The sequence below is a fragment of the Geotrypetes seraphini genome, chromosome 3 (genome assembly GCF_902459505.1).
Source record: "Geotrypetes seraphini chromosome 3, aGeoSer1.1, whole genome shotgun sequence".
Lineage (NCBI taxonomy): Eukaryota > Metazoa > Chordata > Amphibia > Gymnophiona > Dermophiidae > Geotrypetes > Geotrypetes seraphini.
In genome coordinates this window covers 258,430,164-258,453,546 of record NC_047086.1, presented here as the reverse complement: position 1 = coordinate 258,453,546, position 23,383 = coordinate 258,430,164, and the positions used below count along the sequence as shown (strand labels likewise).

The following is a 23,383-nucleotide window of genomic DNA, read 5'->3' as shown; positions in this document are numbered from 1 at the left end:
GGACAAAGGTGCGCCCAGACAATTGAGTGCAGCGTGGAGGCGCGCACCGCTCAAAATTACTGTTTTTAGGGCTCCGACGGGGGTGTGTGGGGGGAACCCCCCCCTTTACTTAATAGACATCGCGCTGTAGGGGCGTTGTGGGGTGTGTGGGGGGTTGTAACCAGTGTTCCCTCTAAGCGGGCGGGTGTTGTGAGCAAACTTTTTTCACCGTGAGCCAAAAATATCGGGCGCCAGCAAGTTATGAGCCAACTCGCCCGATTCTCCTCTCGCCGCCCTGCCATCTGCCGTACGCCTCTTCCGATCGTGCGCTGTGACGAGAAACGTGTGCGCTGCGATGTAATATTTTGTGCGCCAGCGCACGCCAGCGCAGCTTAGCGGGAACACTGGTTCAAATGGTTTTATTTATTTCCCCAAATTTATTTTTGTTATACGCATTGAAAATATTTGATATTGCGTTTAAATCAAAATCTCAATAAACTTGAAACGAGTGCCCGTGAGATTGTGGGAGGGTTAAATACTCAAAACTTAGAAGTTTTTGCTACGCCAGCTTTCTGGTATCTTTACATACAGTGGCGTACCTAGCATATGTAACATCCGGGGCCCATCATTTTTTGGCACCCCCCCCCATCTGTAAGAAAAACATGATTTTTAGTAACAAACCACACGTCACACATGAGTACCTAGGAAAAGGCAGCATCTTACATATTGCAGTGAGCAGTACATCAATACACCCATTGTAAAACTAAACAAGCCAGACCAGCACAGATCAATCCTACACCGTCAATCCTAACAGAAAACCATGTCTTTCGAACACACAGAACACAGAAAACACCTTCGCCTAGTAAGGAATATGTAATCACAAACTAACCCCTCCCTCTTTTACAAAACTGTAGTGTGGATTTTAGCTACGGAGGTAACAGCTCTGATGCTCATAAAATTCTGAGCATCAGAGCTGCTACCACCAAGGCTGGTGCTAAAAACGCTTCACAGTTTTGTAAAAGGGGGGATAAAATAAAAATACATAGACAAAGGTTAAATTGAACCAGCAAGAAGCTGGACTCTGCATACAATGCTTCACAGAAACAGTGACACATGTCTCCTAAAGCAATAAATAAATAGAAATTTTTTTCTACCTTTGTCTTCTGTGGTTTCTCCTTTCCTCATCTTCTTGTAACTCTCTTCCTTCCATCCACTGTCTGCCGTCTCTCTTCCCCTATATGGCATCTTCTCTCCTTCTATGCCCCTTCCAGAAACTGTATGCCTCCCCCTTCCATCTCTCCTTTCACCCCATTGGTCTGGCATCTCTCTCCTCGCCTTCCCTCTCCCACACCTCTCCTCATAGTCTGGTATCTCCCCTTCCCTGATTCTCTGGCATCTCTCTCCTTTCCTTTTCTTCCATCTTTCGCTCCCCCTCCATGCTCTCACATCTCCCCCTTCCTTTTCCCTTAGACTGGCATACCTTCCTCCTACGCTCCAAGCCCTGGCATCTCCTTTAATTCCCTCCCTCATCTTCCTTCTCCCTCCAGCTGGGTACCGCAACACTCTTCCCTGCAGCTCTGCACTTCCCCACAATTGCCATGCTTCGGTTCCTCTTCTTCCTTCCTTCCTCCCCCCCCCCCCGCGGGACCCTGCGGCACCATCAACTCTTACTCCCTCTAATGTCGGCCCTGCAGCTCCAGACTTCCTCGCACCTTCTCCCCTCCCCCTTTGGATCGCTATTATTTTAAATGTTATAGCCGCGGAGCTGTATCCATCAGTGGAGATGTCTAACCTCGGCCTGCCCCGGAACTCTTACTGCAACAGTGACTTCCTGTTCCTGCCTAGACGGGCGGCTGCTGCAGTAAGAGTTCCGGGGCAGGCCGAGGTTAGACATCTCCACTGATGGATACAGCTCCGCGGCTATAACATTTAAAATAATAGCGATCCAAAGGGGGAGGGGAGAAGGTGCGAGGAAGTCTGGAGCTGCAGGGCCGACATTAGAGGGAGTAAGAGTTGATGGTGCCGCAGGGTCCCGCGGGGGGGGGGGGGGAGGAAGGAAGGAAGAAGAGGAACCGAAGCATGGCAATTGTGGGGAAGTGCAATCCCCCCAATGCGTCCCCTTACCTTACCGACGCGTGTGTGCGCTGTGAAGAGAAACTTTGCGCTGCGATGTAATATTTTGTGCGTGAGCGCAGGCCAACGCAGCTTAGCGGGAACACTGGTTGTAACCCCCCACATTTTACTGAAAACTTCACTTTTTCCCTGTTTTTAGGGAAAAGGTTAAGTTTACAGTAAAATGTGGAGGGTTACAACCCCCCAAACTCCCCATAACGCCTGCGCGATGTCTATTAAGTAAAGTGGGGGGGTTCCCCAACAAAACCCCCCGTCAGAGCCCCTAAAAACAGTAATTTTGAGCGGCACGCGCCTCCGCGCTGCGCTCAATTGTCTGGGCGCCTTTGTCTTTTGCGCCATTGTCTATGAACCGGCAATCGCTCCCTTTGTCATTGTTTGGGGAGGTGCCAGTTGATCCGGATGATGCTCTTACCCAAGTGGTTATATTTGTCTCAAACACTACCTTTGCAATTGCTTCGGAGGGATCTTCAGAAGGTGAATGGGTTGTTCTTTAAGTTTGTTTGGACAAACAAGAAATCTAAATTACCCATGACATATCTATAGGGGGGCTGGGAACTTGGGGGCTTGGGCATGCCTAACCTTCAGTGGTATAATTGTTTGTTTATTGCGTCATTTAAGTGACTGGCTGTTGGTGACATCTAAGTTTACCCCAGTACAGATGGAGAGAGTTTATTATGCTCCGGCGCATATTTTTTCATTGATATATTTGTCCAGGGGACTGCTTCCATTATGCTACCGTAAGAGTTTGTTGGTACGTTCGATGCAAGACAAAGAAATGGGCATGTTATAATTAGTTCTGCTTCAGATTGCTCTTAAAAGGGCCAGTGTTGATTAATTTTCTCTTTTGAACATGCTTACCTTGTGACAAATTTTCATGGCAAAACTGCCTGTGTAGTTTCTCACCAAAAATTATCAGCAAGTATACACATACTTGTCTGTTGAAGTTGTCAGTGTATGTGTGCTGTATTCCTTTAAGTAAATATAACCTTCTTTAAGAACTTCTGTTTTGAAGCTCAACCAAGATGGCGGTTTGAGACTCCACAGAGACGCTGTCGCAGCCCGTTTGGATTTTCTTTTTCCTACCTATTCATGGTGAAGAGAAGGTCGAAGACACAGGTCTTCCCGGAGGATTCTGGTGCAGTCCAGACCAGCCCGATGGATGTTTTTGTGGAGCACAGCTGCCAAAGGAGAATCCCTCGACTGAAGACAGCGCGCAGTCTGAGGTGCGCAAGCTCTCCCTCAAGGCTGCCACATTGTCCCCAGATGAGCGGAGCCTGCCGGCGCGCCATGGAATGTCAGAGGAATGGCTGGATGTGAACCCGACATAGGACGTCCTCTTGCTGACCCAGCAGGGAGCGAGTGCTGGCCTTGGATGGAAGCAGGAGTGGTGTGAGCCAACGATGCAGTCAGCGGGGGAACTTCAGCAAACCCATGTTATTTCAACGAGGTTGTTCCCCTACAGAAGCCAAAGGTCTTTAATATGGAAACGATTTGGGAAGCCATCTCTAATTTACAAATCTCTCTGGGTAATCAAATGGAGCAACTATCCACAACGTGTACAATGGTACTCTCAGAAAGTCATGAATTAAAGACAAGGATATTGACTCTGGAAAATAAATCAGATGAAGTAGAAGTTAGAGTTAAAACCCTAGAAACCCAAGCTTTGACTTAGGTTAAATAGGAAATGTTGGAAAATTTTACCAGGAGATTATTAATTTTCCTAAACAAACTCCAATAATAGCGATAGCTATGTTTAAAAGATACTTGAACGAAGGACAGACTCCACCTCAGCAGAGACGGAACGAAGCTACTTGCAAGCAACATCAAGAGAGAAGTTGGTCTTCAACCAAGGGCCGCCGCGTGAGCGGACTGCTGGGCACGATGGACCACTGGTCTGACCCAACAGCGGCAATTCTTATGTTCTTATGTACCAGCGGCAATTCATATGTTCTTATGTAACAGAAACCTGATATCTGCCTCTCTCTAAAATGTATTATTTACCTAGAAGAATAAAGCCACAAAGTCCTAACCAGCAGAATTTGTCTGCTGATAGTTTGGACTTATCTAATTTCCTGGAGAGATCGAATACTGAGATTCAGGTGTCAGCAACACTGTTAGTACAATTTGCTGTAGATGCCGATGGGGAATGGATGCTTAAATTGTTTTTCAAATATAAAGATGTTCCCTTATGTCTATTGCAGGGCTGCCCAATTCCGGTCCTCAAGATCTACTGGCAGGCCAGGTTTTCAAGATATCCACAATGAACATGCATGAGAGAGAGTTGCATACCAAGAAGGCAGTGCAGGTAAATCTCTCTCATGCATATTCATTGTGGATATCCTGAAAACCTGGCCTGCCAGTAGATCTCAAGGACCGGAATTGGGCAGCCCTGGTCTATTGTAATAAAAATGTGTATCTAGATGTTTCTCATCCAACCCAGAAGAGAAGGAAGCAGTTTATCATTTTGAGACCTCAAGTACTCCAGTTGGGTGCAACATTTGTTCCGAGATACTCTTGTAAATGCATTTTGACTTTTAAGGGAAACAGATATGTTTTCTATGAATCAGAGCACCTATCAAAATTCATTTCTACTAAAGGGCTACCTATTACTATAACATGAGATTTTGTTGAAGTTATTTAGCTCAATTAGGAACCCAAGCACAGTACTGGGTAGAGCTTTGGATTCTTGCCCAGAAATAGCTAAGAAGAAAAAGAAACCAACAAATTTTTAAATTGAATCAGTTGGGCAGACTAGATGGGCCATTTGGGTCTTTATCTGCCATCATCTACTATGTAACTTCTGTTTTTAACCCGAGTCTATAACGATTCAGCACAGTCATTTCATCATGGTCAGTTCATCGGGCCATTTTAGCGCAATGAATCAGACTTGACTTTTGGGGGGAGGGGGCGATGCTTCCCCAAAATTAGACCTCCAAGTGTCGGCCCCAGAGCAGCAAGCCAAAGTACAAGTCCAGAAAGCAGGCAATGGTAGCCGGCAGAGAGCCCTAGTGTGTTGCATCCTTCATCTGCTCAGGTGGTATCTGGTGGGGAGCCCAAATACCAGGGAGGGGGCTTGGGCATCTCTGCGGTAGGTGGCGTGAAGCCTGGGCCCTGGGGGGAGAGGTTGCTGCCAGAGCTCTCAGCTGTTCTTCGCAGGTACAGGGGAGAGGGCTGGGGCGTTTGAAGCCCAGCCTCCCCATAATGGGACTATTCATCACAGCCATGCTGAAACGTCACAGAATGAAATGGCTGCGATGAATTATCCCATTCCGTTTTAAGCCTTGAAAGCCTTTGCAGGCTTATATCCCTTTTAAGTTTGCCCAATTCATAAGTAGTAGATAGTCATTTTAAGTCCCCTGGTTCCTCTGGTTATTAGTATTTGTTGTTCTAATAAATCCAGTTTATGCCACATGAGCAGGTAGTGTACCAGCTTATTACAAGGAGAGACCAATGCATTTATTCGTTCAGTTTTTTATACCGTTCTCCCAGGGGAGCTCAGAATGGTTTACATGCATTTATTCAGGTACTCAAGCATTTCCCCTGTCTGTCCCGGTGGGCTCACAATCTATCTAACGTACCTGGGGCAATGGGGGGGATTAAGTAACTAGCCCAGGGTCACAAGGAGCAGCGTGGGTTTGAACCCACAACCTCAGGATGCTGAGGCTCACTGTGTCACACTCTCCCCTTTATCTTCAGTTTATTTTCCACGGGAAGCACATTTGTTTTTTTTCTTACTAAAGAACTAGTGCCAACTGATTAACACAAAAGGCTTCTGCATTGCCCCTGATGTACTTGTTTGCTTTCTTCCATATGCAGCCATCCATCGGAGCAGCCCCCGTCCTGTTAAGGTACCTCGATGTCACAGTGATCCTCCCAACCCACACCTCATCATCCCAAACCCTGAAGGCTTTAGGTATGGATTTGAATTTAGGTACCAATGTATAAAAAGTTTGTGCCTCTGTCTAGCTTTTGCCCCCCAAAATTAAAAACATGAATTTCAAACCATCTTTCTTCTGATTTTAAGAAATTGTTTCCTACATGTTGGGAAGAAATGCAGAGTATTTTTGGGAGTGTCTGTTTGTGACCAGTGTAGATGAGGCCAGAATGCAATGTACAAAACAGGCAAGCTATTTAGTTTGAATTTGCTGTTTTGTAAGAGAGAACTATAAGGAATTGGGAATAATAACCCTATTGACCCACAGAACCTATGTACTATTATTTAGGAATTTTTGTTCCTTTCAGAGGAAGCAGGCCATGTAATCTTGTAATATACAGCGTGTACCCTTTTGGTAAGAAGGTTCATGGGCAGCCACACTCTTTCATAGAAAAGAAATCGGTTAACACAATTCAATAATTACCAACTGGACTGCTGCAGAGGCTTGGAACACCATATGTAACCTGCTTTGACATTTTGAAAAGATGGTTTAAATCAGTGTGTCGCAAACTTTCTGGCTGTCGGCACACTAAACGCAGTATCCCGGCCGGAAGGTATCTGGAAGTGTGTGGTCATTGACACGCTGAAATCACACGCAAGCGTGACATCATTGCGTCAACCGTGCATGCGCAGAGGCCCATCTGGCCGCTTCAGTGGAGGGATCCGGTAGGAGGGGAGGTATGGTGAAAGGAGGAGAGTCATCCGTGCCGGCTGACTGCCTACAGGACATGCTTCTCACTGCGAGAGGCACGTCCTGAAAGCAGTCAGCTGGCGCGGATGATTCTCCTCCTCGTTGGAGGCACACAGTTTACGATACACTGGTTTAAATAATAAAAGAATATTAAACTGGCACGCATGCCATTTTGGTTCAGGCACAGACATTCTCAATTTTGAGTTTGCACTACTTCAAATTTTGCTCCTGCAGGCATTTCAGATCATGGATGATATTTCTGTGAGTCTCTGTATCTTTCTGAGGGCTAAGCTGATATTCTAATGTCTCTGCTGATTATTGGGAGCAAACTAGTATTCTGCTTTTAGTTAATTGGAGTTGTGAAGATTTTAGCAGACGTTCTCTTTACCATCGCATGCACTGAAATGTATAGTTTTAAGTTTATAGTTTCATTGCTTTTGTTCTACTGTTGGAGTTTTCTTTGTGTTACTAGAATGATATTAACATTAGATTCCATGGCTGATAGATCATATGTTAAAACATGAATATACATCTGGAAAAATGCCAGTTCAAAAGTTAGGCTTAGAGGCCAAATTTTTTTTCACTAAGGAATAAATGACATGAAGTCTTCACTATTCATGGTAACTAGCCTATACCAACATAAAACCAACACTGACTAATTAATATTGGTTTTATGTTGGTATAGGCTGGTGATTAATACCTCTTAATACTTAAACAATCAATATGCCATATTATTGGACTCTTAGATGACTAAAGAAGTTGAGCTTCAAAGGGATATAATCCACTGATGCAATAGGTCTGTAAAGGGAGATGCTTTCTTAGAGCATACAGATGTTGCATAGCTTATTAGCACAAGCAATGTTGTATACTTAACCAAGTCTCCTCTCCCATTTTCTCCATAAAATTGCTTTTCTTACATATTATGTATCTGATTGTCTTGTTTATGACAGGAATTTAATATTCAAATTTCTTGGCATTAAAATGACATGCATACATCTTTAAACCTGGGGGGTTGAGCCATGCTCTTCATTGCACATTCTTTTTCAGCTCTCTCCTTTATCAGTTAAAATAACATTTCTACCATAATAGTCACCATTATTTTATTATGTGGATGAGGACTAGTACTGTATTTAAAAATTAAATCAGAGTGTACTGTAATGAAATCTCTGTATGTATACACTTAATACCCATTTTCATTCCAGATTGCTGAATTATTTTACTCTATTTTTCTAACGTAAAAGTAATCTTAATTTCCGTTCGTGTCTTAATGTGTTTCCTGAAGTGTGTCTTCTCATCACAGCAATCGGATTGTCTCTTCTGATGTGCGGAACCTTTCCAACGCTGCTGTCACTCGCCCCACTCCCATCAGTAGTGACTCCACTCCACCAAAACCTGTCAGCAGCACAAATGATACCAGGTAGTGCCACTCCATGAATCCACAGCTTTCTCTCTTGCCTTCTTTCTCCACAGTATTCCTGTAGACTAGTCTACTCCCAGGCAGGCAAATGCTGGCATGTTCACTCTCTCAAAGAAATACTTCCAGGCTTCTGCAATAATATCTAGGTGTTTTCTAAATTACTTTGAGTAATTATACTGAGCAGAGTACATGTAGTCCCAACATATGCATTACATCCTAGGACAAACAGCCTTTTGTATACAACCTTTGCTGTGAATGTTTGTAAATCAGATATGTTTTATGTGCAGAAAAGCATCCAGGTTGATATATAGTAGTCTCATGTTCTCCAGATCCTTTGATTACCATCTCCTTTCTCCATGTATGTATGTTCTCCTACCATGGCTCTCCATCCCCACCCAAGATATCCAGCATCTCCCTTTCCTTTCCTTCCCCATCCTGAGGTGTGGAGCATCTGGGTTTCATTCTTCTATCTATGTTCTACCCCTAAAAAGTTCAGCATTTGCCCTTCTTTTTTTTCTACTGCCTCATCCCCACCACTACGTTTCCAGCATCTTCCCATCTTCCTGCTTCACTTCCCCTGGCCTGTTTCATCCCTCCTCTCACTTGCTGCATCACCACTGCCAAGTTTACCCAAGCCTGTGACACTAAACAAAGTACATGGCCTTGAGCATGCATGGATGCTCAGGATTCCATGTTGGCGTCACAGGGGGGATGCCTAAATAGAAAGAGGATAACATAACATGGCTGTTGAGGTATCATCTTGGACAGGAGTAGTGAAGCCAATATCTGACAGACTTCTACAATGTGTTCCACAGATGGCAAAAGAATGAAAGGAGATTATTTTATTTAAAAATATTATACGCCTAAAAACTAGGTGGCTTACAATAAAAAAAATAACCCATCCAAAATCATTAAAATATAGAACACATTTAAAATAAACAATTACTTCCAAGAAATTAAACCAATAGTCATACTGAAATCATCATAAATACAGAGTAAGAATAAAAAATTGAATGAGTCAGCTTGCTGGCTCAAATGATTGTGTACTGACATGAAGCAGGTTTCTGACTGAGTACCAGAGTTGAGTCTTCTGTTCTCCAAATCTTCTGGGAATGTTGTGGATGAAGCATTCACTGTTTTTAAGGGGTGGGGGGAGTTGTAGTTATTTTCTATAGGTGACATGCATTCATTCACTTGTTCACAGTGTCCTTCAAATTCTGGACTTCCAAATTAACTGGAACCTGGTTCAGTCTCACCCACAGCAACGATAACATTGTAGCAAGGATTCAGGAACCAAGAGTCTTTAGGTACACCTGCCTGGCTACAGATAGTGCAGTGGCAGCCTTGCCTGAAGCAGGGTGAAAGCTGCAAGGAAACCAAATCCGCAACTCCCACCTCGCAGCATAACTTCTCGACAACCACAAACTCAGCTCCCAAATCTTTGTGGCAACCTGCCACCTCACTGCGCCTGCATAAGACCCAAGAGATCCTACCACCACCACCTCTCCCACCCTCCTGTGGAGATTAGCCAAATCCAGCATGGGGAACTGGACAGACTTCTATGATCTATGTCCTGCAAATGGCAAGAGACAGAAGTTTCAACACCTCCAGTGTGCTAGATCATTTTATTGTCACTGCGAGTGGGGATGCTGTACAGCTTAGGGAAGAGGGGAAAGCATCTAGACTAGTAAATTTGAATACTGTCAGCAGTACTTGGAGTGTTGGTTATAATCGCATGTCATCCCCATCATGTTTGGCTGCCTATATGGTTAGCATGGTGATAACTTCACAACTGGCACTTGAGCATGGGGGACTGGGGCCTGAACAAGTGGCAGACTTGGCTCTGGATGGACTGTGAGGGTCTTTTTCAGCCATCATTTACTATGTTTTTTTCAATGAGGATGAATGATGCATCAGTGCTGCCCATCCCCCTCAACTGTGCTACCCTACGGTGGACACTTAGCCCTCATCTCCTGCTATGTACTGATGACACAGCTTTTTACATACAGCATACTATTCCTTATTGGATACAATCTGTAATGATTGATTACATCCCATGAAAGCTGCAGCATTTAAATTCTGTTAATGGTAAAAAATGCAAAATAATAGAAGTAATGCTTAGTCTTCTAGACAATTGAACAGCTTAAAACAGATCAAATCATCTCAAATTAAGTTGCAAAATGCAGACTCCCAGACTTCATAACAATAATGACAGAAAATCTATAAATTGCCTTGAGTCCAGCTGTACAAGGTCTGACAATTAAGTTTGTGAACTTGCCTCCATGTACTTCTCTTGGCAGCATTGTACAAACAACTTGGTAAGGTTTCATAACCTTGGTATATCAGTATCTCATAGCTGTATTTGTGTTGACGTGTGGCGGTGTCTTGATGAGTAGTGGTCATTATTGTTGCTGTGTGTCGTCATAAAAATGTCAGAACTTGAATTAGAGCAATGAACAAACATTACATTTCTTGTTAAACTTGGCAAGATTGGAAGTGAAATCAAGGACATGTTAGTCCAAGTTTATGGGGATAATGCCATGAAGAAAACAACAGTGTACAAATGGATTAAACATTTTTCTGAGGAGAGAGAAAGTGTCACTGATGAAGAAAGGTCAGGGTGGCCAGGAACGAGCAGAACTGACAAAAACATTGTAAAAATTTGTTGAATTGTGCATCAAAATCATTGGCTGACTGAGAAGCATAGCAGATCAAGTAAGCATCGATAGAGAATCAGGAAAATCTTGTCATGAGAAAAATGTGTACAGAAATGGTCCTGAAGGAGCTCACCAATGAAGGAGAGTTGAAGTTTGCCAAGACCTTTTGGAGAGGCAAGACAATGTTTTGGGCCGTGTTATCACTAGTGTACCAATGTGCACAATGAAAGTCAGCCAATTCTCCACGACCAAAAAAGTTCTCCAGTCCAAATCAAGAGTCAAAACAATGTTGTTGACCTTTTTTATATATATATATATCAGGGGGATTGTTCATTTTGAATTTGTACCAACTGGACAAACAGTTAACCAGATTTACTATTTGGAAGTGATGAAAAGGCTGCGTGAAAAAGTTAGACGAAAATGACCTAAACTTTTTGCCAACAACTCATGGCTCTTTCATCACGATAATGCACCAGCTCACATGGCACTGTCTGTGAGGGAGGTTTTAGCAAAAAAAAAAAAAAAAACCTGTATTGGAACACCCTCCCTACTCACCTGATCTGACCCCAATGACTTTTTTCTTTACTCGAAGATAAAGGAATATTGAAAGGAAGACATTTTGATGACATTCAGGACATCAAGGGTACTATGATCTGATGGTCATTCCAGAAAAAGAGTTCCTAAATTGCTTTGAAGGGTGGACTAGGTGCTGGCATCGGTGCATAGCTTCCCAAAGGGAATACTTCAAAGGTGTCCATAGTGATATTCAGCAATGAGGTATGTAGCACTTTTTCTAGGATGAGTTCACGAATGTAATTGTCAGACCTCGTACACAAGTCACAGATTTCATAAATACACTTCATCTTCAGAAAAGTGCTGACATTGTGTGTTCTGGTGCAATAGGTGTGTTATTCTGGAAGGATGGGTAATATCCCAGTGCTCGTGAGCCATGCACAGAAGGAATCCACTCCAACTTTTGAATCCCTTTTCTTTCACTAGAGGGCTCTGCTCCTCCCTTCGGTTTTTCATTCTGAATGGAAGCCAGAAGGAGTCTCTTTGATCTGCTTAGTATATTTATTTATTTTTCAGTCTTTTACGTTGTATTTTGAAGGATTTGGTGTTCTGTGCTCCTCTAATCGAGGGTCCAGCTCTGCCTATGTGGAGGAGAAGCAGGCTGAGGTCTGCAACTGACAAGCCAATCCCTCCATGGTAACTGTTGGCCAACCTGCAAAAACCTTTTGGAGCCCGGAATCCGTTCCCCTTGTAGCATTGCTCATCTACTGCATTGCCGTTAGGGGTCTCAGCGGGGTTCTGAAAGGTGCCAGCTGCATTTCACCTCCCCCCTTTCATGTCTGCGGGGATTCAAGGCTGTGAGACTCCACAGTCAGACTGGCAGCCCAAAGATTCAGCTCTGGAGGAGCGGTTTTGAGGCAGTAATTTCTTCTCCCAGATCCAGCTGCCTTTAGAGCTGATGCAGGCTGCAGCACATTTCCAGCACAGTGAGTAAGGCTGTTACAGCCTATAAGGAAAATCATGGCTTGGGGTCTTTAAAACCTTTTTTTTTTTTAAGCTTCTCTCTTCCTTTAGGTTTCCCCACCTCTAAAATCCTACAGTCGCTGGGTTTTTTTTATTTTAGATAGTGCTTTGGAGCTGTTTTTTGGCACTAAAATGCTACCGCAGTGGTCATATTGGATTTCTGAATTTATCTTTTGTTATACTTCTCCAGAAGCTTCAAGTCACTTCATTTTGCCTCAAAACTGGCAAGGATGGAGTTCTCAGACTCCTTTACCCCTAATTCATGCCAGGTTTGTACTGGATGGGCACCTGAAGAGCACCCATGTGCCGCGCAGAACATGAAAGCGTGGCAGGAGTAGTCATCTTATCCTCCCTTTGCTCTCTAGTGCTGAGAAATGGTCAGGAGGCCGGGGGGTAGGGGGTGTCCATTGGCTGGGAGTAAATCCTTTCCAGAGCCTTGGAATAGCGGTCATCCTAAATGCAGGGGCACAGAGGCTGCTGAGCCCAAGAGACGCAAGCTGGAGTCATCTAAAGGAGACTCTGCACTGCCTAATACAGCATTTTCTCTGGAATATGTCAGTCTAATGTAGATAGCTTATCTGGATGGCCTAAATCCCCAAGGGAAGTCTGACATTGTACTAGGAAGCACAAGAGGGGGCTGGGGCTCCCAGGGTGTGTATGCCTCAGTGTCGAAGCTGGCCAGGATCTGATGGCTTTTCCAAGGGAGACATAGGATGAGGTGTCTCTTTTTTGCCCTTACTGTTACAGATCAGATCCTCCCTGTGGTGGCCCTCAGTCAAGGTAATGACCTACGGTAAGCCGCCTTTTAGAACCTCTGCTCTGTTAGAGCTTATTGCTGACTCTCTGTAGGAGTTAAACTTGGTCTCACAGCGGTACCCCTCTTCTCCCTGCTCTCTGTAACGAGAGGCGTAAGATCCCAGTTATCTTCATGTCCCTGGCATCCTGATATAAATGTATTGGCTATGGAGCATTGGGAACCTCTTGCAGGATCCCTTAAAGTAGCCTTCTGTCAAGGAACAGAAAGGCATTGGACAATCTTATGACCAGCATGGCAGATTATTGGCTGAGATCTCTACCTGACAGTAGACCATGAACCTAGAGGGCAGTCAAATTTTAGTGGCTCCAGGCGCTTTTGGCAGTACTCAGTAGGAGTCTCCTCTCAGAGATCTTTCTAGGGAGCCAGACAGAGATTTTCAGGTCCCAGGTGGAGCTAAGCCTCCAGTTCTCGTTCAGTTCCAACCTCCAGGAAAGCACAATAATGCCAGGTTCCCCTGAAGATAGTGAGATGGCTCTTGAACTATGCGGAGGCCTGGGCATTTATCTCATCAAACCGTTTGGTACTGGAGATCATTCAGGGCAGTTACAAGCTTGAATTCACCCAGCCCTTAATGGACTGGTTTGTGGACTCTCTGGCGGGGCGACTGGGGAAAGCAAGCAAGGTCATGGCTACAGTTCAGAGGCTATTAGATATTCAGGCCATGGAGTCTGTGCCACCCGAAGATTCTCCATAGTCTTCATTGTGCCCAAGAAAGGTGATTGGAGGCCCATTCTGGATCTTATGCAGAGCTGAAAGTTTCACGCTTTTGCATGGTGACAGTACAATTAGTCATAGCGGCGGTGGCACCGGGGGAATTTCTAATCTGTCTGGATTTGATGGAGACCTAACTGCACATTCCCATATTTCTGAACCACAGAAAGTTTCTCCGATTTCATGTCCTGGAAAACCATTACCAGTTCTTGGCCCTTTTCTTTGGGCTGGCAACAACACCTTGCACGTTTACCAAGGTGATGGTGGTGGTAGCTGTCTATCTACATAAGACGGGCTTGCAGGTTCCTCCATTCTTGGTTGACTGGCTGGTCAGAGTTCCATCATTCCCCAAAGGAGTACAAGCGGTGACTCACGTGGATAGTGAATTTCTAAAATAGGCAACTGGTTTCATCCCAATCCCTGGAATACCTGGGTGTCTTCTTCCAACACAGCTGAAGATCGTGCCTATCTTCTAGAAGCATTCAGACAGAGGCTTTGTACCCAGATAAAGAGCTTGTTAGCCAAACCAGCTCTGTCCACATGGCACAACCTCTGTGTTAGGCTCCATGCATCCATGATAGATATAGTCCCCTGACTAAAGGCTTACATGTGTCCTCTCTAGAACACATTGCTATTGTGGTGGTCACCTCAGTCAGACTCCTTGTCAATGTCTCTGCCCTGGAAGCCTGGGCCAGTATGGGCTGGTGGCTCCACCCACAGGTGCTATCCTCATGGATAATAGTGGCAATGAATATTGGCTTGTTCAGGGAGGGGGCTCTGCAACGGATACCTGATCCAAGGGCATTGGTTGGCCTCCCAAAATAAGCGGTCAATCAACAAATTGGAATATTACGCCATTTGATTGGCATTGGCAGAGGCTGCAGAAATCTGGAGGGTCAGGTAGTTCAAGTCTTCTCAGACAATGCTACAGTGGTGGCGTATGTCAATCACCAGGGAGGCACCAAGATTACGCAGCTGAGTCTGGATGCTCACTTACTGTTTAGGTGGGTGGAGCTTCATCTTCAGGCTCTCTCAGTTGCACGTGGTGGGAGTGGGCATTTTCTAAGCCGATTTATGTTGTGTCATGTCTCAAGGTTACTTATGCACAGTTCGGCTCAGAGCAAGTCTAGCATTCCAAGAGACAGGATGTTAGGAGGGTCCTTGTGCAAATCAAGTAAGAAACTGCTAGATTTGGAGCACCATTCAAGTGATAAAATTTTGCACAAAAGAAGGAAAAAAGCCAAAGGCGAATCATGAACACATAACTGCAGTTTATGATGAGTCTGCCTTATCCTATAAAGTAAAATTTTGGAGCATGCAGTTTAAATGGGGTAGAGAGTCCATTGAAGATGACCCTCACTCTGGATAGCCTGTTGAAGCAGCTTCTACAGAATGTGCAGCTTCTACAGGATGTGCAAGAAAATCAAGGATTTAATTTTGTCAGACAGACAAATTAAGGTTTCCAGAATAGCCGAAGAAATGGGAATCTTAGTAGGTACAGTTTGGAAAATAATTTCATAGGCCTGTCCAAGGTTAGTGCAAGATGGATTCCAAGAATGCTCCCGGCTTAATATTAAGATGGGTATAGAGAGGGCTCATTAAAAAGCAAAGGTTCTAGACTTTAAAAAAAACCTAACTTTGTTCGGATGGGAAACGTCTGGAAGGAGTGGAAATGCGCTGGGCAAAACTGAAAGGAGCCATTGTAAGGGCGACAAACATTTTTGTGAGTCAAGTAAGAAAAAGTAAGAGGAAAAGAAAGCCGCTTTGGTTCTCAAAAGTAGTAGCTGAGAAGGTAAGGAATAAGAGGTTAGCTTTCATAAACTACAAAAGTTTGCAGAAAGAGAAAGACAGGCAAAAATATCTGGAAAAGTTAAGAGACGCTGGTCGTGTAGTCAGGAAAGCAAAGATGCAAATGGAAGAAAAAATAGCTGACATGGTAAAACAGGGAGACAAGACTTTTTTAGATATATTAGTGATAGGAAGACATGGCATTGTGAGACTCAAGGTTTCAAGGTTTATTAAAAATTTGTTATACCGCTTAATCTGAAATTCAAAGTGATGTACAATAAAATTCATTGTCAGCATACAATGACATAAAAACAATTGATTAAAAACAGAACATATCATTACGGGGGATATGTCAGTAAAAACATATGTCAGTAAAAACAAATGTACATACATCAAACAAAAGTAACAAGAGGAAGAAGGGGAGAACTACCATCGGTAAAGAAAAGAACAAATAAAGGAAGAACAATAAGGAAAGGGTAGACCTGAAAAATAACGAAGAAATTGTTGCCCTAATGAGGGCAGTTATGTCTCAAAAGCGTCTATGAATAGGAAAATCTTCAACTTAATCTTGAAAGGGCCTACGGTAGTTTCTTCCCTTATATAGTTAGGAATGGAATTCCAAAGGGACGGTGCTGTCATGGCAAAATTATTGGATCTTAAAGCATTAATATATTTAAGGATAGAATGTTAAGAAGATTGTGAGCTGCAGAACGGAGAGATCTGGATGGGCTATATGGAATGAGTAGTTTATCAATAATTTCTGGTTGATTGTATAATCGGGTTTTGAAGGTCAAAAGAATAAGTTTGTAACTGATTCGGTGCTCGATAGGTAGCCAATGTGCCTTATGCAGAAGAGGGGAAACATGGTCATATTTCTTTGCGTTATAAATTATTTTTATTGCTGTATTCTGCACAAGCTGAAGTCGCCTAAGTTCTTTTTTTGTTATTCTTTAAAGAGGGCATTACAGTAGTCTATACATGCAATAACAAGGGAATGAATTAGAATGTTCAAAGATGCAGTATCCAAAAGTTTAGAAATTGATCTAATTATTCTTAGTCGATGAAAACATCACTGGACAACCGTACTAATATGGAGATAAGAAAATTTGCTATCTAAAGTGATCCCTAACAGTTTAATGAAGGTACAGATTTGATGGGTGAAGAATCAAGTTTCAAAGGGGCCTGTATGGATAATCCATCTTTGAATGGGAAAGTCATGACTTTAGACTTATCAACGTTTAAGGTGTGAGTCCAACCAGAGTTTAATTTTCTCAAGTTTTTCATTAATGATAACTACCTTATCAGAATTACCGTATTTTCATGCATATAACGTGCGCGTTATACACGATTTTACAAACCGAGCATAACCATGCGCGTTATATGTGTGAGCGTGTTGTACAATTTTTTTTTTACATAGTTCCCCCCCCCCCCCCCGACGTCCGATTCATCCCCCAGCCCTGAAAGCCTGATGCCTCATCCTGAAGGACCGCTCGCACCCCCACCCTGAAGGACCGCTTGCACCCCCACCCTGAAGGACCGCTCACATCCCCTTGACGTCCGATTCATCCTCCAGCCCCCCCCCCCCGCACGGAGAAGCAGCCTACCGTTGGTTCCCGATGCCAGTGAGTCCTGCTGCTTCCTTTGCCGGCGGTCCCGCCCCTTCTCTGAGCCCTGCGCTGTTTCCTCTGCCGCGGTCCCGCCCTTTCTCTGATGTCTGATTATACCCTTTGGTCATACATGTCAAGGGTGGGAGGGTGGGTTGGAATATATTTTTCAATTTCTCACTTTGAGTGTATTTTTTGAATATAGTTTGGGAGGGGTGATATATCTATTTGTCATAAATTATAATTGTAAATGTATTTAAGTGCTTTTATAGAGTTATATGATTAGAATCTATTTCCAGATGGAGATTAATATCACCTAACAGCAGACAGTGGGGGCAATTAATGAATTATTAAAAATAAATTCATTAAAAAACTTTGGTCTAGGCCCAAGATCTGGGAGGGCGATAGAACAGTATAGAGTTTAAAGAGTCTAATAAGTCTAATCTATTAAGAGTGCAAGAGATTATCTCTATTCCATTTTTAATCAAAGAGTCTTGTATTGTAAAATTGAAAGTCTCATGTAGTATAATGGCAGTGCCACCCCCTCTTCTATCTTTTCGACAGAGTGGAATGATTTTGTAATGAGAGGGTAGCTCATCATTAATGATAGGATCTTCATCAGAAAGAAGCCAGGTTTCAGACAGAAAAACGCATGCTAGGTTCTGATCAGTTATCCAATCTTTAATGATTTGGGCTTTGCCTCTAATAGAACGGGCAATTTACATATGCACAGTTTATCTTAATTGTTTGGTCAATTGAAGATGAATTTAAGTTCTCAGTTTTAATACATCTCAGTGACTGTGATCTTTAAGGGAAGAATCTTAAGGATCTGAATGAGGTAGTATGAATTTTAATTGGATAAGGTGGGAGATCCTCTAAATTAGAAAATTTTGAGGTTAACTGCTGATTAAGACCAATATTTCCTGTCTTTGTTAAATCTAGTGGTAGGGTGTAAACATCTTTTAATCTTCCTAAGAGAAGCATATTTTTTTTTTATATTTTATTTATAAATTTTTCATTCTTACAATATTTTAATTGTACATAAACTTCAATTAATACATGAAAAATTATGATTACAAATAATTCATCATATCACATGAAATATACCCCTCCCCTTTTTTCATTTCTTAAATCCATCTAATATACATTCCCTTCCCCTCCCCATTCTAATATAACCATTACTAAGAGAAGCATTAATAAAATAATATTTAAAAAATTCATATTGCTTTAAAATTATAAAAAATAATGTAAGATAAAACCATCTAGAAAGGCTATGACCTTTTTAAAAAGGTATGAGAATAGGTGGAGCAAGCTCCCACACCAAATGAAATGGCTTTACAAACCAAATAGGTATAGAAGCCCAAGACACAAACTATTCCAACTACTAAAAAACTCACAAACACCAAACCCTACCTAGCCAAAAACAACAATACTCCCCCCTTCAGCCATCCTTTTAGCTGAATACTTTAAATACAAAATTACAAATGCCAGGACAAACTTTGCAGGAATCCCAACCCACCTAGATGAGATCACAAATGCCCCCTCACAGAAAAAGATTCAGCTGCAGCAGATAGAACCTGGTCCCACTTCTCTACAATACAATGGTCCGACCTTAACAAACTCTATAAAAAATACAGCCACGCAGCTTGCAACCTCAACCAATGCCCTCCATACCTATTAAAAACCTCAAGCCTAAAATTCCGCACTGTCCTCATGCAATGGATACAAACCATGCTCACAGATGGCCTTTTCCCACAAGATCTCTCTGAAATCATCGTCACCCCGATCTTAAAAGATCCAAAAGGAGCAACAGATCAACCAGCCAACTACAGACCAATAGCCTCAATTCCACTATATGTCAAGCTAATGGAAGGCCTCGTAGCTAAACTCCATAAACTACATAAAAAACCACAACTTGCTCCATCCTACAGTCTGGATTCAGAACCAACTTCAGCACTGAGACACTGTTAGGATCCCTTCTGGACACAGCTAGACAACACCTCAGCACAGGCAAAAAAAATGCTTATTATACAACTAGATAGTAACATATAGTAACATAGTAGATGACAGCAGATAAAGACCCGAATGGTCCATCCAGTCTGCCCAACCTGATTCAATTTAAATTTTTTCTTCTTAGCTATTTTCTGGGCAAGAATCCAAAGCTTTACCCGGTACCGTGCTTGGGTTCCAACTGCCAAAATATCTGTTAAGACTTACTCCAGCCCATCTACACCCTCCCAGCCATTGAAGCCCTCCCCAGCCCATCCTCCACCAAACGGCTATATACAGACACAGACCGTTCAAGTCTGCCCAGTACTGGTCTTAGTTCTTCAATATTTAATATTATTTTCTGATTCTAAATCCTCTGTGTTCATCCCACGCTTCTTTGAACTCAGTCACAGTTTTGCTCTCCACCACCTCTCTCGGGAGCGCATTCCAGGCATCCACTACCCTCTCCGTAAAGTAGAATTTCCTAACATTGCCCCTGAATCTACCACCCCTCAACCTCAAATTATGTCCTCTGGTTTTACCATTTTCCTTTCTCTGGAAAAGATTTTGTTCTACGTTAATACCCTTCAAGTATTTGAATGTCTGAATCATATCTCCCCTGTCTCTCCTTTCCAAACCTGTCCTGGGGGACCCCCAGCCAGTTAGGTTTTCAAGATATCCCTAATGAATATGCATGAGAGAGATTTGCATATAATGGAAGTGACAGGTATGCAAATCTCTCTCATGCATGTTCATTAGGGATATCTTGAAAACCTGACTGGTGGGGGTCCCCCAGGACAGGTTTGGGAACCACTGCTCTAGGGTATACATATTCAGGGCTTCCTGTCTCTCATCATACGTCTTCTGGCACAAGCCTCCTATCATTTTCGTCGCCCTCCTCTGGTCCGCCTCAAGTCTTCTTATGTCCTTCACCAGATAAGGTCTCCAAAACTGAACACAATACTCCAAGTGGGGCCTTACCAATGACCTGTACAGGGGCATCAACACCTTCTTCCTTCTACTGACTATGCCTCTCTTTATACAGCCCAGCATCCTTATGGCAGCAGCCACTGCCTTGTCACACTGTTTTTTCGCCTTTAGATCTTCGGACACTATCATCGCAAGGTCCCTCTCCCCGTCTGTGCATATCAGCTTCTCTCCTCCCAGCATATACGGTTCCTTCCTATTATTAATCCCCAAATGCATTACTCTGCATTTCTTTGCATTGAATTTTAGTTGCCAGGCATTAGACCATTCCTCTAACTTTTGCAGATCCTTTTTCTTATTTTCCACTCCCTCTTCGGTGTCTACTCTGTTACAAATCTTGGTATCATCTGCAAAAAGGCACACTTTTCCTTGTAACCCTTCAGCAATATCACTCACAAACATATTGAACAGGATTGGCCCCAGCACCGAACCCTGAGGGACTCCACTACTCACCTTTCCTTCCTTCGAGCGACTTCCATTAACCACCACCCTCTGGCGTCTGTCTGACAGCCAGTTCACCACTTTGGGTCCTAACTTCAGCTCTTCAAGTTAGTTCAACAGCTTCCTATGAGGAACTGTATCAAAGGCTTTGCTGAAATTCAAGTAAATTACATCTAGCATATGTCCTCGATCCAGCTCTCTGGTCACCCAATCAAAAAATTCAATCAGATTCGTTTGGCACGATTTACCTTTTGTAAAGCCATGTTGCTAGCTATCTGAACTGAGGAGGCGCGCTCTGTGCTGGGCAGGAGGGCATTCGCGCATGCGCAGTTTGGGCGACTTGAAACTTCGAGTTTCTTCAAGCAAGTCTGCTTGTGAGGCGTCTGCATCTGGGCTCCGTCGATGACATCACCCATATGTGAGAATAGCTGCCTGCTGTTCCTGAATAACACCTGTTATCCCAGGACAAGCAGGCATGATATTCTCACATGTGGGTGACGTCATCTACGGAGCCCCAGCGCGGACAGCTTTTCAAGCAAACTTGATTGAAGTTTCAAGTTTGCTACACTGCACCACGCATGTGCATGCCTTCTTGCCCACTAGAGGGCGCATCCCCACCTCGTGGTCCTCAGTTCAGTTTTTTCCGCGGAGCCAGAAGCCCTGTGGAAATTGTGCTCTTCGAGTTTAGCCTTCTGACACCGCGGCTGTGCTTTATTTCACGGTCGCTGTGCTTGATTTGATTTCCTTTCTTTCTTTTCTTAGTTTTCGTTAAAAAAAACAAAACACTCGGCTACGGGGGCTCCCGGTAGTCGCGGCCGCGGGACCTCGTTCGTTCCCGGCCGGGTTTTGTGTCCATGTCCCGTCCCTTGACGGGCTTTAAAAAGTGCACCCGGTGCGATCGGTTACTCTCAATTACCGATCCTCACCGGTGGTGCTTGGTGTGTTTGGGTCCTGAGCATCCTACCGACTCCTGTGATAGGTGCTCTACTTTTCAGTAGAGCTCTCCGTCGACGCCGTGCCCAGATGGCGGAGCTCTTCTCTGCGGACCCCGTGGCGGGGAAGGCCTCGACTTCGGCCCCGGCCTCGACCTCGGCCTCCGGTCCCCCGGCCTCGCCTCGACCCTCGACTTCCTCCAAGCCTGCTGCCTCGACCAAGCCTGCTTCGGGTAAGTCCCCTCTTCCTTCCTCGACTCCAGGGTCAGCGAAGAAGCCATCCTCGGGCTCCTCGACTGCGGGTGGGCCCTCTTCTGCCCCTCCCCGAGTTGCAAAGCCCAGTGCCCCGAGGGAATACTCGAGACCGAGGTCGCCCTCCAGGGAGCACTCCTCAGCCCCGGACCTGCCTACCATGATGGAGGTTCCGGTCTTCCAGGACTTGCTCCGAGCGCTGATTGCCTCGGAGCTGTCCGGGGCCCTCGCGCACCTGCAGCAGGCTTCGGCCTCGACTGCTCCGGCCTCGACTGCCCCGGCGTCGGCGGCCTCAGTCTCGGTGCCTTCGGCTTCGACCCCCGAGGGTCGGCCGTCCTCGACCCCGACCTTGCCCTCGACCTCGACCTCGGTTGACCAGCCTGAGAGGAGTGTCAGGCCTCGGGACAAGGTGCGTCGGGTTCGGAGGATCTCTTCCACCTCTTCCTCGAGGTCCTCCCGAGGCTCTTCGCCCTCGGGTAGGCCTCGGACGAGGCATCGGCCGAGGAATCCTAAGCGCCCTTGCGCTTCCCCTCGGCGATGCGGTCGCTCCTCGCTGACCGGGGTTGAGACGTTGCGTGTCTTGGAGCTCCGCCTCGACAATCCGAGGCTCTTCCGCACCCCTGGGGGAAGGGGTTCGAGAGACTCCTCGCCGAGGCACAGGGGAAGAACCTCGATTCCTCATACCCTGGGGACTTCCCCCAAGGGCTCCTCGGGGCATAGGCGGTCCCCGACCCCTTCGAGGTCCCTCGGCAAGGCCTCCTGGGGATCGGGGTCTGGTAGGGAGCCTCGGTATTCCCGTGAGGCCTCCCCCTCTTTCTTGGCTCGGACCTCGCGTACTCCTTCCCCGCCAGCGAGGCCCTCTTCCTTTACAAAATTTGTACAGGATATGGTGCGGGCCTTGGACCTGGACTTGCTTGCTGGGTCTCAGTACACGAAGGAGTTTTTGGAGGAACAAGACCTGCCCACTCCTCAGAGAGAGACTCCGCGTCTGCCTCTCAATAAGGTCCTCCACCAGACCTTCGTGAGGAATTTAGACTCCCCTCTTACAGTCACAGCGGTGCCTTCCAAAATGGAGTCCAAATACCGGACCATACCGTGGAAGGGCTTCAATAAGGCACAACTGTCTCACCAGTCGTTGCTGGTGGAGTCGGCGCTGAAGAAGTCGCAGCCCGCTAAGGTTTCGGCGGCGGTCCCGCCCGGACGGGAGGGGAGGACCCTGGACAAGTTTGGTCGTCGCCTCTATTCCAACTCATTGATGGCTACCAGGGTCCTTAATTATGCCTTTACGTTCTCCTCTTATCTTCGGGGCATGGTCAAAGACTTGCCCCGTTATCAAGGGGTTATGCCGGATTCCCACAAGGAGGGTTTTGCCACGTTCATGTCCAACTTATCTCAGCTGCGTCTATACCTGTTTCACGCTGTCTACGATGCATTTGAACTGGCCTCCAGGGTGTCCGCCTTTGCCATGGCGATGCGCCGGCTGGCTTGGCTACGGACCCTGGACATGGACCCAAA

At 44.9% G+C, this 23,383-nt stretch overlaps 1 protein-coding gene across 16 annotated transcripts in view; it reads left to right on the top strand.

The window, feature by feature from the left end:
- MAP3K4 (mitogen-activated protein kinase kinase kinase 4) overlaps positions 1-23,383 on the top strand; it is a 462,673-nt gene that overhangs the window by 296,540 nt on the left and 142,750 nt on the right. For 12 of the 16 annotated variants that reach the window (XM_033937735.1, XM_033937734.1, XM_033937737.1 and 9 more), the window contains 2 exons: positions 5,929-6,025; positions 8,020-8,154. In XM_033937735.1, coding sequence (XP_033793626.1) covers positions 5,929-6,025; positions 8,020-8,154 — 232 coding nt within the window. The remainder of the gene's footprint in view (positions 1-5,928; positions 6,026-8,019; positions 8,155-23,383) is intronic. The other 4 variants (XM_033937740.1, XM_033937739.1, XM_033937743.1 and 1 more) reach the window with 2 other exon arrangements.